The sequence below is a fragment of the Osmerus mordax genome, chromosome 19, assembly GCF_038355195.1.
Source record: "Osmerus mordax isolate fOsmMor3 chromosome 19, fOsmMor3.pri, whole genome shotgun sequence".
NCBI classification, from domain to species: Eukaryota; Metazoa; Chordata; class Actinopteri; order Osmeriformes; family Osmeridae; genus Osmerus; species Osmerus mordax.
The window spans coordinates 13884565-13900604 of NC_090068.1; the positions used below are offsets into that span (position 1 = coordinate 13884565).

General features: G+C 42.5%; 1 protein-coding gene across 5 annotated transcripts in view; it reads right to left on the reverse strand.

The window, feature by feature from the left end:
• The window catches only part of npas2 (neuronal PAS domain protein 2), a 29125-nt gene that overhangs the window by 7608 nt on the left and 5477 nt on the right, over positions 1-16040 (reverse strand). For 2 of the 5 annotated variants that reach the window (XM_067256828.1, XM_067256826.1), the window contains exons 1-12: positions 9401-9728; positions 9074-9130; positions 7060-7214; positions 6537-6628; positions 6020-6109; positions 5085-5205; positions 2770-2883; positions 1979-2106; positions 1707-1789; positions 935-1041; positions 402-549; positions 192-273 (exon numbers count right to left, since the gene is read on the reverse strand). In XM_067256828.1, the coding sequence (XP_067112929.1) occupies positions 192-273; positions 402-549; positions 935-1041; positions 1707-1789; positions 1979-2106; positions 2770-2883; positions 5085-5205; positions 6020-6109; positions 6537-6628; positions 7060-7214; positions 9074-9130; positions 9401-9654 (1431 nt within the window). In that variant the 5' untranslated portion in view covers positions 9655-9728. Of the gene's footprint in view, positions 1-191; positions 274-401; positions 550-934; positions 1042-1706; positions 1790-1978; positions 2107-2769; positions 2884-5084; positions 5206-6019; positions 6110-6536; positions 6629-7059; positions 7215-9073; positions 9131-9400; positions 9729-12184; positions 12466-16040 lie in introns of those variants that run through there. The other 3 variants (XM_067256831.1, XM_067256830.1, XM_067256829.1) reach the window with 3 other exon arrangements.

Consider the following 16040-nt stretch of genomic DNA (forward strand, 5'->3'; position numbering starts at 1 on the left):
CCATCCTCCTAGGAACCTCCCCATCCTCCTAGGAACCTCCCCATCCTCCTAGGAACCTCCCCATCCTCCTAGGAACCTCCCCGTCCTCCTAGGGTCCTCCCCATCCTCCTAGGAACCTCCCCATCCTCCTAGGGTCCTCCCCATCCTCCTAGGAACCTCCCCATCCTCTTAGGGTCCTCTCCTCCTCCTACCTTAATAGAGGTAGCGATCTCCGGAGGCGATGTCTCCTCCAGCCCAAACTCCCTCCTCCTCTCCGCTCGCACCTCAGCGTAACTACAGGGTCACCGGGCAACAAAATACATGTTTTAAATAACACGAGTGGATGGTGCTCCTCAGGAGCACCGGGGCTTCTGACCCTCAGGGGCAATAAGGAGCACCGGGGCAGGAGTGAGCAGGCTTACCTCACAACCGTATGCGTGCACACTATGAACTCGGGCTTGGAATTCCACTGGTGGTAGGTGATGTAGTAGTGTGTCTGCAGCCAGATCCACTGCTGGCCCTTGGTCAGGAAACGGTAGTAGCAGGATTTGCCCTTTCCAAACTGCATCACTAACAGGACAGACAGAGGGAGGGAAAGGTTCAAGAACTATGAAAAACATAACGCTGGCCTAGTCTCTAAACGTGGTACGAGATGTTTTCAGTGACCAAAAACAAGAAGTGAGGGCCAGCCTCATAGCTGGAGACGTTTTAAGCACCCTGGTGGAAATAGAAATGTAACTACAGTGGGATGACCTATTTTTCTGAAATGGCTGCCTGGATCCTGTGGTACGGAGGGGGAGAGAGAGGGGGGGGGGGGGGTAGAAAGGGGAGGGAGAGAGGGGGAGAGACAAAGAGCAAGTGAGGGCAAGAGAGAGAAGGTGAGGGAGGGACAGAAAGAGAGAGGGAGAGGGGACAGAGGATGGGTCAGGGGAGTGGAAAGTAGGGAGTAACTTACATTGCTTATGACACTGAGCTATGAGCTCCAAGTCATCCACATGATAGTAATCATAGCCAGAAGTTCCAAGCACCTCAAAGGGCAAGTAGCCTATGATTGGTGACGCTCTGTAAAAACAAAATCAGTAGTTACAATAAACACACTGCTGAAACAAACATAGATCACGGTCAATAGTTGACACACATTTTACAAGATGTAATAAACTCTACTGTTCCAGCTGACAGCTGAATGAAGTGTCATACCATTTCCATTCAGACAAAAAAAAAAAAGTAACTAAAACATTCGCCTAACAACTTTGGGTACGGCTTCGCAATTAAAACAAGTTATTCATCCCTTCTAAATTTCTAAACACAGCCATGAAAGGGCTGCTTGTGGTATAATTACAACTATGATTATGACATGCATTTGGCTCGATGCATTTCATCCAGCAATGGTTGTATTAAATCCACTTAGCCTGGGTCCCCATAAGCCGTATTCAGAACGGCATGCAGGTCACATTATGGAGAGAGCCATGCTTGAGACCCACCACAGGGCAGTTTGGCAAGGAGTTGTTAGAGTCCAATTATAGCTCTGCGAGGTCAGGACAGACTGTTTCCTTCACTGCTCTGAGCTCTTCGCCAATGTATCTATATTTTAGTGTATTCACAGCTACACGATTGCATTTTGTCTTCTATGGTTTGACATTCCACTCAGGAGAAGCTGTGCTCGATCTAACAGCTGATAGAACAACAGGTCTGTTTTAACTTGTCATCTTATTTTTCATTTCCTGTACCTGTGATCTAAAAATAAGAACTTCCACTCCAGACTGTGTCTGGAGGTGAACTCATCACAAGGATCCTCCACGTTACATAAGTCCTGTTTCAAACAAAACAAAAAAGCAAAGCGATAAGTGTCCAGAGAAAAGTGTTCGTGCAGAAACACAAATAAAATATATATTTAAACGTAAAATAAAATGGCTATTTCAATAAAAAATTACATTTACATGTAAAATCTTTAAGAAATTAAAATCTTTACATGCACAAAAGTCAGTAAAGATTGCCATACCTTTAAAAACTGTGGAGTGACTAATCGTACAGTGGCAACAAGGCAGGCCTGCTCCTCCAGAGATGACTGCAGGGTTCGTGGTAACGCTGGTAACGCAAGCTCAAACCCATTACAAGAGGATGTAGGCACTGAGGAAGACACAACAATCACTCTCAATACCCTCCTGCACATCCCCTCACAACCCAGTCAATGCTCCCACAATAAGGCCATGAACACGGCATTAAAAAGGGACCAGGTGTCGTACTAACACTGTTGAGTCTCAGTTCCTTCCTCTAGGGTTAGAAGATGGGGAAACAGGAGTTGTGTAACTTAATTTTGTTCTGTTTTAACTCAGGGATGGGGTCGACAGTAGTATCACAGAACCTGAAATAACACTTCCAGCTGAACTCTCTGACCAGACTGTGACATTATGGTCTTATTCAAATGACTGGAAGTCCCTGGCGCTGAAAACTATGGAAATATCTGACCGACTGAGGAGAAGGGAGGCATTTCCTCATACGTGTCCAAGCAATTAACCTGACATTTAAATAGCGATTCACAAATCGGATAAGCAGTTATGGAAATGAACAACTTGTTTGGGTGTATCTTTCTTATGTATGTTTTCGTAACAGATAATGCGAGTTTTTCAGAAAATGTATTATCAACAACAATCCTATCAGCTTGGTATCGCGCAGTCGTTGATTTGATTGTGAACAAAAACAGAAAATGACTTCACCAGTAAAATCTATCGGTCAACATTAACTTTAACACAATAAGTAAGACACCGTACATGACAACAACACAACACTTACCATTGTTGTGAAACTTGAAATCTCCGACAAACTTCACATACTCATATGTAGACGGTTCTTTTGGGTCGATGTTTCCTCTGGCTAGATGACAGCAGAACTCCACATGGCTCTCACCTAGCAACAGACCAGATGGGTGTAAGCTGGCACGTACTCAAGCCAGAGCCTTTCCCATCCCAACACACATTTGTTAAAAAGAACTCCTGCCAGATGAAATACACCTAAGAAAACGTTGCATGGCTAGTATTACACACGTTCTGAAACACAGCATGCTGAAGTCGTCTGGCTGAATCACATAACCACACTTTCAGACACGTCTGACATCGTTTGTGAATGTCTTTTGGATGAGAATCTGACAGCAACACTAAATCTAAAGGAAAAAGAACGATGGCGGTAATTATACCGCCGTTACAAGTCCTCCCTTCACCACAGACAACCTCTGCAGACACAGTTTGGCCTGCATTCTACGGTTGGAAAACAGCGCGACTGGCAGGGGAACCAACAGAGTGTCGGGGTGATCCCAGGATGGATCCGCAGTGCTAGTTCTGCAGATGAGGCAATACTTGGCACTAGCCTGCGACCAGAGGGAGGACCAGGGGGGGATCATGTCACCGAGCCAGCCACACAGTCTCACAAACTGCACACTGACGTTGGGATCGCTGTGCTCCACATAGGGGTCTGAAATCACCATGGCTCGCTGGAGATGTGTGAGAACTGAGGCCTGTTTCAGGGTATGGAACGTTTACTTTTTTTTTATTATCATGTAACCTTTGCTGAAGAGAACGAAAGGATCTGCAGTTAGTGTTCTTACTGAAATGAGTGATGAGTCATTTTTTATGAAACAAACGTGTGTCTGTGTGTCTTCAATAGGATGAAAGTAGCAAGGCAGGAGTCTGGGTATCCCACTGCCATTTAGAAAGATGAGACACAGTGATATTGTAACAGATAATAGAGTTGTTTCATTTAAGGGAAATAGAAAAAAAAGTATGTTCTCTAGCAAGCAAGGATTTTCCAAGGTCCACAGATGTACTCCCGGTCTCCTCTGTCTGTGATACGTCACTTGAACATCCATCATTTACATTTAGTCATTTAGCAGACGCTTTTATCCAGAGCGACTTACAGTAAGTACAGGGACATTCCCCTGAGGCAAGTAGGGTGAAGTGCCTTGCCCAAGGACACAACGTCAGTTGGCCTGACCGGGAATCGAACTGGCAACCTTCGGATTACTAGCCCGACTCCCTAACCGCTCAGCCACCTGACTCCCCATCACACAGCAGTGCATGTTATCAGGTATAACTACCCATCAAACATTGAAGCAGGGGGTGCATTAGCAGAACGACAGGAGAAAATTGCCTCCCTGAGTTTGGTTAGAGCCTTTTCACATAAAAGAAAGGAGATGAAAGCTAGATGGAGGACAAGTCTTTGTGAGTGATGACGCTGGTGATTTTACCCAGGCCCATCTCTCTGGCAGCAGTTTGCGTTGTATTAGGAGATCTATACATAGACTGATACATTGCAACCGCACTCACACTTTCCTTCTCAGAACACGATTGTATGATGGGATTAAGGTCAGTGTCTCGAGTCCTAGATACTGCACAGTGCTGCTCTGGATTACCCAAGCAACCATAACAGTGCTTAAAACTCTGAACCATACTAGCAGGGTAGCTGCTATTATTAGCTGTGAAGGTCTAATCATAGGACCACACCATCCAGAAATCCAATAAAGTACCATGCCAAACTCGGCAGCCTGCTCTATATTTAAGGTCAGCTCTGGACGAGAAGAGAACAGACTGTGGAAGGTTAAGTGTCAACTCTCAGAATAACATCAGCGATACACCAGGGTGTCCTGACACATAAAGAGGACATGACTTCAGACCAGGCCAGAGGACTAAGTTCAACCAGAGCCTTTTCAGTATTTACCCTGCACACTTGTGTTCATGCTCAATGCTGGAATCAAATGCTGGCTTGCATGTCAGAATACAGGATGCAACTGGGTCATTGGTCTGTTTGATGTATAATTCACAAAAGAAGACAAACGTCAAACTTCAAAAGACACAGGAAAGGTCACCTTAGACTTGCTCGGAGCCGTGTTATCAAGTACAACAGAAACGCATCGTCACCATCGCAGTACGCACAATATAATTCATTATTCTTTACAAAGTAAAGAGCTAAATATTTGGATTTTGCGGTTGAGTTTTCTCAACCTCAGTACCTTGTAACCTATTGATACATTAAACAGTCTTGAGTCGATAAGAATGGCGACCACACCATAAACGTACACCCCCGCCCAGCGAAGACCCAGACAAACGGAGACTTACTGTCTAGGAAGTCGGCAGCAAGGGGGTCCGTCATCAGCATGTGAGACGATAGCAGCTTATAAACCTCCCCGTGCTCGAGCTCGGGAAGGAAGTTCAAGATATTTTGGTCCACCATATCTGACTGATACAAAACAAGAAAATGGAAACAGTCAGTCATTAATTCATCACAAGTTTTACAAAACAGCTGTTGAACCTAAGAGATACTGTCATACTTTGCTCATGTTTCCTAGCAACGGTAGCCTACTTATTATATTTCAACAGTGTAGCCTTCAGTATGAGGAAATAATGATAATCACAGGACACTAAACATAATTCATTATATCAACTAATGTTACATAACCTTGGCAAATTCAATTAGAGAGGGTACAATTTCTGGGGAACCCCACAATTTTAGGGTGTGCTCCTTTTGTACGCCCTTCGACTGGTTAGCTTCTGCGATTCCCACACAACAGAAGTGTAGTAGTTAGCTCTACAATATACCGTGGCTAGGTCTGAAGCCTCAACTTTCCTAGACTTTTAGCTACGGTACTAAAGCTGAAGGCTCGCTGATATCGCTGTCGTTCACATGTATCTATGGGTCGTTGCTGACATTGTGACGTTAGGCTAGCACTAAAATTGTTAGCAAACTAGCTAGCATTCAAGGCACTTTTTGCCACAAAAACGTTGTATTCTCCTAAAACCGTGAAACAAAACGTAAATCCGAATACAAGCAATGCAATCGTGACCAAGACGAACATTTTGACACCGACGTTGTCTATGTAGTACAAATATTTACGGAGCCTTAGAGGTGGGAAAATAAATAATAATAGTAATAAATATATATAAGAGAGAACAATAGGTTGTGTTACCAAAGGCAAGCACACCTAATAACATGTCTATTTTTACAAAGAAAAAAACCTCTAAATCCCAGGTGCCAGATCAGCCCCGTCCCTTACCGGTAAATGTCCGATGAGCGAGGACACGCTGTCAGACACGTAGATGATGTTGCCGTCTGTCGTCAGGGCGATAAGGAACCCATCGAGAGCCTACAACCAAACGCTTGTTGTCACACTCAGGTATAATCATCGATAATTAATTGGTTTCAGCTCAAAAGTTCCGTAGCTTGACTTAGTCTGAGAACTGAGAAACTGTCTTACATAATTCCATATTGGTCATATGTATATATGAGCTGTTAAAGCGTTTGCCTGTGGAACAAGAAATCCCAGGTTCAAATCCTCCCACCGTACTAATCCGGGGTCAACGAGGTGCCAGGGTTTTTACATTTACATTTAGTCATTTAGCAGACAGCGTCTTACAGTAAGTACAGGGACATTTCCCCCGAGGCAAGTAGGGTGAAGTGCCTTGCCCAAGGACACAACGTCATTGGCACGGCCGGGAATCGAACCGGCAAGCTTCGGATTTAATAGCCCGATTCCCTAACCGCTCAGCCATCTGACCCCCCAGGGTTTTTACCTCGAGCATCAACTGGGTGAACTCCTCATTACTGAGGAAGGAAGGCTTCCAGTCCTGCCTGATCTCACACATCTCTGTCTGGGCCGTGATTTCTGGAAGAGAGGACAGGAAGAGGATCAGCTTAGGCCACGCCTCCAGGTAGCTGCCAAAGGTGGGCGAGCAACACCTCAGACCAGCCTCTCTCACTGCAGCCACGGGTGGAGCGGAGGAGGAAGAGAGTTAATGGAACATGAAAGATCAGGAATGTTTCAGTGTGACTGCCATCTGGTAAACACTGACAGCTGTGCCCTTGATTCTGACAGAATACTGCTGACGCTCCAGTGGTACTACTGCATCCCATGCTTTCTTGGGGCTTTTACCAGGACAGTGAGCACTTTCTCTCTCTCCACAATCCTTACACTCTACGCTCAGACACACACCATGCACACAGAAACACACATACACACTGTACATGCAAAAGTGGTCAGTTGAGGGGTTTTCTCTGTAATAATCCACAACCGTCCAAGTCACAATAACCTCTTACCTTTTTGTTTCTGCAGGAAATCGATGGTTCTCTGCAGGATGGTGGACTTGTCCATCTTGCGAGGGTGACCCTGGCCCTGGAGCATGGTACACAGCTCCTTGATGAGCACATTGAATTGGTCTCTTCTCTTCTTCTCTGATTTGTTACGCGAAGCCCTTAAAATAGAGGAGCCAACAAAGAATACAGGTCACATGACTGTGGTCTCAAAGCCCGGCCAATCCTCTCCTCAACCCACAACTACCAACCAGCGTGACCATGGACAGACCGCTAACAGCTAGCCTGTCAACCAACGCAGCCGACAGTCTCAATGAGAGATGGGGATGAATGTTTATTAGGTCAACAAGGCCAGACATTTACATTTATTCATTTAGCAGATATCCAAAGCGACTTCCGAGAGAGAGCTTTACAAAAGTGCATAGGTCACTGATAATAACAACGAGAGCCCCAAACATTGTGGGTAGCCAATACATTAAGCATACATTGTGAAAAAACAAATAAGTGCCAAAAGGAAGAACCATAAGAGCATGTAGTTAAACAAGATACAATTAAACAACATGAACCTCAAAGAGTGCACCTGTAGAAAAGCAAGCAACAGTAAAATATTTCACAGCGAGTACAAGAATTTTAAATCAGTTACAACTAACCAGCAAGAGCAAAACATCTCTCAATAAGAGTCATTGTGATCCTGGAGGAAACTAACATCAGGTCCAGCAAATCATTCCTAAGTACTGTTGTACTCCCGGAACAAGAGCACCTTAAGCCTTTAGACACTTTAACCCTTGTGTTATCATCAGTCATTGTGAACCACTGTCGTATTGCGACAAATTTACTGCATACAAAAACAAAGTGAAGCATTTTCTTTTAACCGTTGGGCTGTCTCAGACCCCCCACATTGCGAAGGTTAAAAGAAAATTAATTATTATCATGTGAAAATTAATTATTATCATGTGACCCAAAGGTTCATAACGAACCATCGTTGTGTTTACCCAATTTTACCCAATACAAAAACAAATAAAAATACTCTTCTTTTAACCTTTGCAATGTGGGGGGTCTGAGACAGCCCAACGGTTAAAAGAAAAGGCTTCCCTTTGTTTTTGTATGTGGTAAATTTGCCGCGATACGACGGTGGGTCACAATGTCTAATGGGTCACAATGACCCGAAGATAACACAAGGGTTAAGGGGGTAAAACATAATAGGTAGATGTGGCATCGTTGTAGAAACAATCCCATCGTTATCTGGATGGGTTAACTCCTCCCACACTACGACATCCTGCATGTTGCTTAACCCTTGTGTTATCTTCGAATTGCACACGTTAAAATACATCTTATTACCTTTTTTTCCTGTTAATTCAGTTCAGCAGTGCTAGATCATTTACCCCACACAAGCCTCCTAAATGTGCACTCTACTTTCCTGTGAGAACATGAGGTCATTTGTGATTCAAAAGTCTACTTTCGGTGACTTATGTACATCATTACTGGCAAGTCCAAAGTGTCTTGACCTAGATGAACAGGCTCTTCACGCGTTCCCGAGACATTTCTGTAAGCTGTCTGGCAAAGAATAGCTTTACTAAACACTTGTCATTGTGCTAGATGTGGCCAGGTGAAAAGTGATTTCTGGACACTGACAACTTGGGGAAGGCTTGACATTGTCATGGCGACAGTGTCATGGCCGACAGTGTAAAACCTGTTATGTCCAATAAGAGTGCCATACCATATATTCCATATATACTCTTATACTCATGCTGAACAAGGGGAACACTGTCTCTATACCCTATCTTTCTCCCTCCCTCCCTCCCTCCCTCCCTCCCTCCAATCATAAGCTACTTGCCCTTTGAGGTGCTTGGAACTTCTGGCTATGATTACTATCATGTTGACGACTTGGAGCTCATAGCTCAGTGTCATAAGCAATGTAAGTTACTCCCTACTTTCCACTCCCCTGACCCATCCTCTGTCCCCTCTCCCCATCTCTCTCTCCACCCCTCCCTCCCTCATACACACACACACACTGAAATACCTCTTTGCCCTGTCTTTCTCATCTTCATCCATCAGCTCGTCCACACAGCTGCTCGTGCTGCAGGTCAGAAGAAGGGAGACAGGTTGGAATGTTGCTCTACTGGCTTCTACCAGCATCACCACCACACTAACACACTAACATCGACACACACTCACATACCACACTACACACACTAACATCGACACACACTAACACACCACACTACACACACTAACATCGACACAGTGTTTCCTTACAGGTACAGTGGTACTACAGTGGTTCACAGAACACAATTAGACAGTTATAATAAAAATAAAAAACAGATCATTCACTAGAGTGGACACTCACTCCCATTCTCTCCGGCTGGACGGACAGAGGCCTCCAAAGTCTAACAGGTTGTCCATTCTCACTCCCTCTCCCATCCAGGCCCTCGCTGGCGTCTGGCGTAGCCCATCCGCGTTGGCTGCACTGAAACACCTCTGAATAAACGACTGATCCCCTGCTCTCTGGAGTCGCACAGAAAAACACCCAGATCTGTGAAAAAGAGTTAAAAGCAAAGAAAAGAAAAGAGAAGAAAGAGTAAGATATTTAAGGTATAGCATCGATTCCTGTAGGCAATCTGTAACTCATAAACAGTACACCGGGCGTGAGATTATAATGATCTGACAGATGTTAGAAGAAGTGTGGTTGGTTCTGCTGCTGTGTGTGTGTGTGTGTGTGTGTGAACAGTTCCACTAACCTATCATACTCATGATTCACACCAACATATTTTATATAATGATGACAGATCTACCGTCCCTGTTGTCGGGCAGACAGGAATTCAAAGAACGCTTGTATTTTTCTACAGAGTATATCCTATCATAAATATGAATACAGAAACATCATTAGCAATGATGAGCGTATGGCAGTCTGACTAAACAGCATGTTACTAGCTTGTAATGTTGTAGTCTGGCATATCACTCGTGATGACAGTAAGGAAAGTGTGTTTAACATCTTCAGTTAGCACCTGGTTCCAGCATAAGTAGGTGATCTGACCTAGAAAACTGTCATAGGCTGACACCTCGTCTGATAATCAGTAATAACAAAGACAGTGAGAGAGCCACCTCATTCAGCTCCTTCCCACAGGACCCAAACACAAAGGCAGCCTCTGAACGCGGGGCATCAACTCTGGATGGAGGGAACAGCCTTCACCAACAGCAAATCATCCTCCTTAGGTGTCTTAGCTAACAAAAACCCCAACGGGGGCTTGCAGCAGACGAGATGATGTGAATCCATCTCCTGCACTCAAGAGGGGAATATGGATGTATTCCACATCCACATCGCACAATTGTGTTTCCAATAGTACTCAACACAAACTCTAAATCAAAACAAATTGAATCTACGGCAAAGTTACTGCCTGCCAGGTCTTTCTCGTAGAACGTAGATGATGTCATTCTACCCAGATATTGAGACAACCATCCCCTTTTTCTTGCACCACGTACACACTTAAATCTTCAGGATCCAGTGAAATTAAATACTCATGTTTCAAAGGATTGGACATGTTTTGAAGAGCGTAATGTTTACGTTGCTGGGACAGTAGGTGGCTATTTATTGTTCCTAGTTTTTCCGTGTGTCTGAGAACGTTGAATATGTGCCCATTTCCACTGGGCTGGAACACAGGGTTTATTCCACATGACTAACATACAGTAACACACGTGGCCTTTGATGGAACATGCTGAGATATGACATTTCACAGTCTTCTTCCTCTAAATGAAACTCATATGTGCTGTTGGGATGGACAGTACGGAGCGGTACACTGGGACAAAAAAAGATTGATATTCAGCAGTGTTGAATAGACTACTGTCAATAAAGTCAATGTAAATGTCTTCCCCTGGAGATTAATAATGTGCACAAATTTAGTTGGACCAAATTAAGGATTTGCAGATCATTCACTGTCTTGAATGATCTGCCAAACCTGGCATCTCTGTTTGACCCTGGATACAGAACGAGGATAAAATTACTGAAATCACACACAGGTGGCTCTGCACAATCATTTGAGTTCAACGTGAACTACTCTCTTTGGTACTCTGTTTTGGTTGCAGGTAAATATATATTAAAAAAAAAAATGTTTATGATCATAACTAGAACATTTTCTACATCAAACTTCAATCATAAACCCAGCTACTGTTCCTCCAAGGGGGTTCTAAGGCGCTGAAGCACAAGACATGGGTGAATGAGGGCTATATTAATGCGGATTGCGGATGATTAAACAAACCAGCTCTATCACGAGGGCGTGTGATGGCAGGAATAACCCATATTAGTACCTCACATTTGGAGTGTAAGATGGGTAATGAAACCTGTCTTATTGCAATGGAAACGGAACAGCTTGTGCAGTGAGTCGGTGGTCCTCAGTGTCAAGCTGCAATGAATAGGAAGTGACCTCTAACCCCAGCTACATCTTCAACGGTTCCTTGGGGCGTCACATTGTGGAGGGATATTTTCACACTCAACAACCTTCCCGAACTATGATTCAGTGACATGTCAAATATTTTCTCCTGTAGGCTACATCAAGAGGTAACTCGTCAATTTGCCTTTCACAGAGAATTCCATATCCAACCATACTAGAAACAAACCAATCGTATGCTAGATCGTTGAAAAAACATCAAATGTGTAGTCAAGTCAGATAAACTGGACATGTACTCGCAATTTGATTCACAACCATGCCAGGACCAAAAACCGTTTGTGACAGTCAGATAATTGATTACATTATTCAATATTGAACACAACAGTATTGGAACTAGATTCAAATCTCCAGTTTATTTGGTTATAATGCTCAATTAATGTCAAGTGAAAACCTTGTAGGCTAATGATCAACATTACGAGAAATATTTCACAGTACGGTTGCTTCGCTTACAGTGAGCTTACGTGTGGCCTTTAAGGCAATTATTAACCTATATCCGGAATATGCTAATAGAAACGAGCGCTTCTCTATTTTGGTTGCGAAAACCGAACGCTTTTAAAAGGAAAATGTCATATTCATGTTTTGACATCTAAATTGCGACAATTCTTAGTAGGAAATGTCAACACGCATGCAATTGAAATAGCTATAACATCACGTTTAAATGTAAAAAATCGACAGAGTACATTACATACCTTGAAGACTGGACTTTCTTTGACTTACAGATACATACTTTACTTTGAAAGGTTGCCTGCTCGTTTTACAACATTGCCGATGTCATTCGCTCAGAGCCAAGTAGGTTATCCAGCTCACCTCAAATAATTACGAAGAGATAACCTAGCTGTGCGAACGTCTATTATAAATAAAAATTCGAAATAGCCCGAAATACTTGTGATAAAAGATACTAAACAATTCCATGAGTTGTGCTTGTTGGCTTTTTCCTCAGTCCTTCTCTCACACTCAACATACTCCGTTGGCAGTCTCTTGTAAACAGCACTGAGTCGCTGAGAACAGGGGAAAGTAGGTCAGTCGGTAGCTCAATACTTGGCAAACGACATCATTAGCAACCGGCTGTGCAACACCACTGAAGTATACTCAGTCAGAAAAAAATAACGCTAAGACGATACTATAGGCGTACGGCACAATTTAATTCATATTGAGGTATCTAAACTCCGGTTTATAGCAGATGGTTCACCCAAAGCAAGGTGCGTTGATCTGTCGCAGTTTGTTTGATCGCTATAAAATATTGTAGTAGGGAAACACAAACACTGTAGGCGTATCATTAAAAACATCCTTAACCAAATGCGTTTTTTACCTAGGTGTTTTACCACCCAAGATTGACAACATTCAAGGTGTCAGGCAATTAGCAATCCCCTTTCATTATTTATTGACCCTGCTTCCATTGTTGACCCTGATGATAACTGGAGTTAAGACTGACCCATCTCTTTAGCAGGGGCTGTAGCCTATAGAGTGCAGTGCATATGCAGTAGATGAGAGGTTGTGTATGAGAACATTCTCAAGTAACCTTGCTCAAGTCACCCGGGTCTACAGTTAAGTCTCCAAACAGCTAAAGTCGGACTTAAGAGTCAGGGGATAGTTTGTACAGACTTACGTTAGAATCCTGTCACACAGGCTAGACAGACTCAGATTTAGCTGTGTCACAAGTTTGCTATGGACCACATGTCCAGCAGGGGACCCCACCTGGTTACAAGGAACCTACAGGAATCGTTGTTTGGGGTAAACAGGCATTTTGACTGGGGCCCCGAAGCCCCTAGCTCTGGCGCTAAGGAGGCTGTCCGCGCCAATGACAGAAGGCCAAGAATATGTGCTCAGCTGAACACAGTGAATCATAAACCTGTATGAAAACACACGTGCTCTTATCTGACTATTCTTCTTAGTTTTTTAGTTACCGATCTCAACCTCATGTTTATGCTTTTGTACATATTTTCACTGAGCAGCACACTTTAGTTCTTTGAGAACACTAACGCAAAGAACCTTGACATCCACATTATATTATACAGTATTTCATTGACACATGCTTCAACATGTACTTGATTAGTTGAAATTAATTAAAAAGACCAAAAGGCAAATGTCTGTGAAAATAGATTTTCACAGTAAGTGTATGTGTCTTTAACTTACAAGTTGCATTTGTCAGCCCAGTCCAATGTCAGCTAGTCCACAACACAGCTTTCAACTGTTATGAGGAAAAGATTTCAGTGCAGTGGATATCCAAGGCACAAGTGTCCTTACTGGCAGTAATAAAATATTATTACTGTGTTTACATGAGAAATCTAGTCTAAGTTTCTGACACATACCTTGTTCACGTTTCAACTTTAAACCTTGTGAGTTAATATCTCACAAGGTTTATAAGCTCTGGATAAGAGCGTCTGCTAAATGACTAAAAATGACAATGTAAATATCCCATTTATGAACAGAAACTTCCTCTAATGGGATTTAGAAGTTGACTTCAATTTCAGGAAACAGAATCGATTATTTACTTACAGGCCTTGTGCTTGCTCGCACAACAACATTAGAAGTACATCCAAATTCATAATTTCAACCGATTAAACATTATATAAAATGTTTGTTATTTCACTTTACTGCTCCTTTATGAATGTGTTTAGTACTTGTGGTTAAGAGTAAATAAAACTTCAAAAACAGTTCAGTAGAGGACTACAAGACCAATGGGTCTGTTCTCAGCATTGCAGTCACGAAGCACCTGAATGCATGAAGATATTGGGATGATTTGGAAAAACTCTTTCTGGAAGCACTCAGATAATCTAAGTGTTGAATATGGTTATATGCTTGTTCCCCTAGTCATGCAGGTTGTATGTTAAGTGTCACCCTTCTCTAAGGCATGTGAGTTGTTAATAAGCAATGTTTTGTTCATAATTATGTTACCTAAGTGCTCCTACAATATGCATGATGGAAGCTTTTAATTAAATCTGACCTTAAATCAAAACCCATCTCACTGGTGTGCACAGAAAACTAAACATGGAGATCTGTACTAAATACAGTGTCACTGATGGAAAATACTGCTTTAGCTAGAAAGCTGATCAAACATGGGAATATTAAGACGGTAATCACAAACTGAACTATTCTACGAGAAGGATGCTGCATCATGCAAACAGAATTGTACTCATTCCAGGAGGTCTGAGCCATATATATGATTCATAAAGATCTCCCACATTTCACTGTATTATTCACTATCTGCCTACGTACAGATTAGTTCCTTTCTGTTATGTAGGTCAGGCAATTGGATAATGGGATGAGAGTGAGAGTTCATAAATGGTCTACTTGACATAACAAATGGATGGACTGTGGCTTGTTTTATGCCCCCCCTCCCGACAAGGACATCTTGTTTCTAGAATAAAGAGAAATTAGAAGCCAAAATAAATAAATAAATAAATAGAAACCGTTGATACTAAGGACATGCCTCAAGCTGGCATCTGTGATGCTGATGTCTGTGATGTCATCACCGTCCGCCTCTGAAGCAACTGACTGTCATTAATCAGACTGTGGGTGATGCTGTTCGCTCTGTGTTCCCATGGAAACGTTATGTGGCAGAGATTCATATGGTCTTCTGTTTTCCATCACCCAAGACAGCTCTACTTCTCACCTCATCCAACAGTGAGTGGAAAGTAAACAGTGTCAATTCTGGAATAATTCACAAGGTAATCTTGCTGAGGAATGTTTGGAGCCGTGACAAGAATTTGCTTTTGTGTACTTTTCAGATTACAGTTCGGATTCTAAACTGCTAAATCTGTGTATTAAAAAGGTACATCCAAACAAAGATTAAAATGTCCAGAAGTATGATCTTTTTTTCAGAATGACTTCTCTTTTTGGACACAAATATAAAAATTAGCCATCATTGGCAATTGCAACATACAGCAGGCCAGACTTCATTTCAGACTTATTCACCTGACCAACCCATCAACTAAAACTATAAGATCTGCAGATGGAGATATCCATAAAGAAAAAAAACTTTCAGATGTAACAGTTTTAATCAACATCCCATCTTCCAACCATCACCAGTCTGTTTCAACATGTGAACATACCTCCGCTGATGGTATAAAGATAGCATGTGTAAAAAGCATTCCAAAATCACAGCAACAACAGAGGCACAAGCATCAGCTTCTGAGAAGTGACACCTTGCGCACAGGAGACATCATGTGAGTTGGGTTGCAGCTGACAAGTCCATATCAAATGATCATTATTTGACTGCAGGCTCTCTCTGAATTCATTTCATGCCATGACAGGGAGTAGGCCGACATTGTCATGCACTCACAAACATTCCAGGTACTAATATCTGATGCTGTTGAGTTGGTGTCACATGCAGACAGAATCGCTTAAACAAAAAGATTATATAAGAAATGAAATTCATGTCAAATCAGTGGACCTTTCTGTATGCAAGCAACATGCAAACTGAATCAGGAAGTTTTTCATCTTTTGATCCGATACCTTAAGTGTAAAAAAGTGATTTTATTAGTCTGCAGAAAATTTATTTTATTAATTAGTATTACTGATTCATGATTTGTTCAGATTTATACA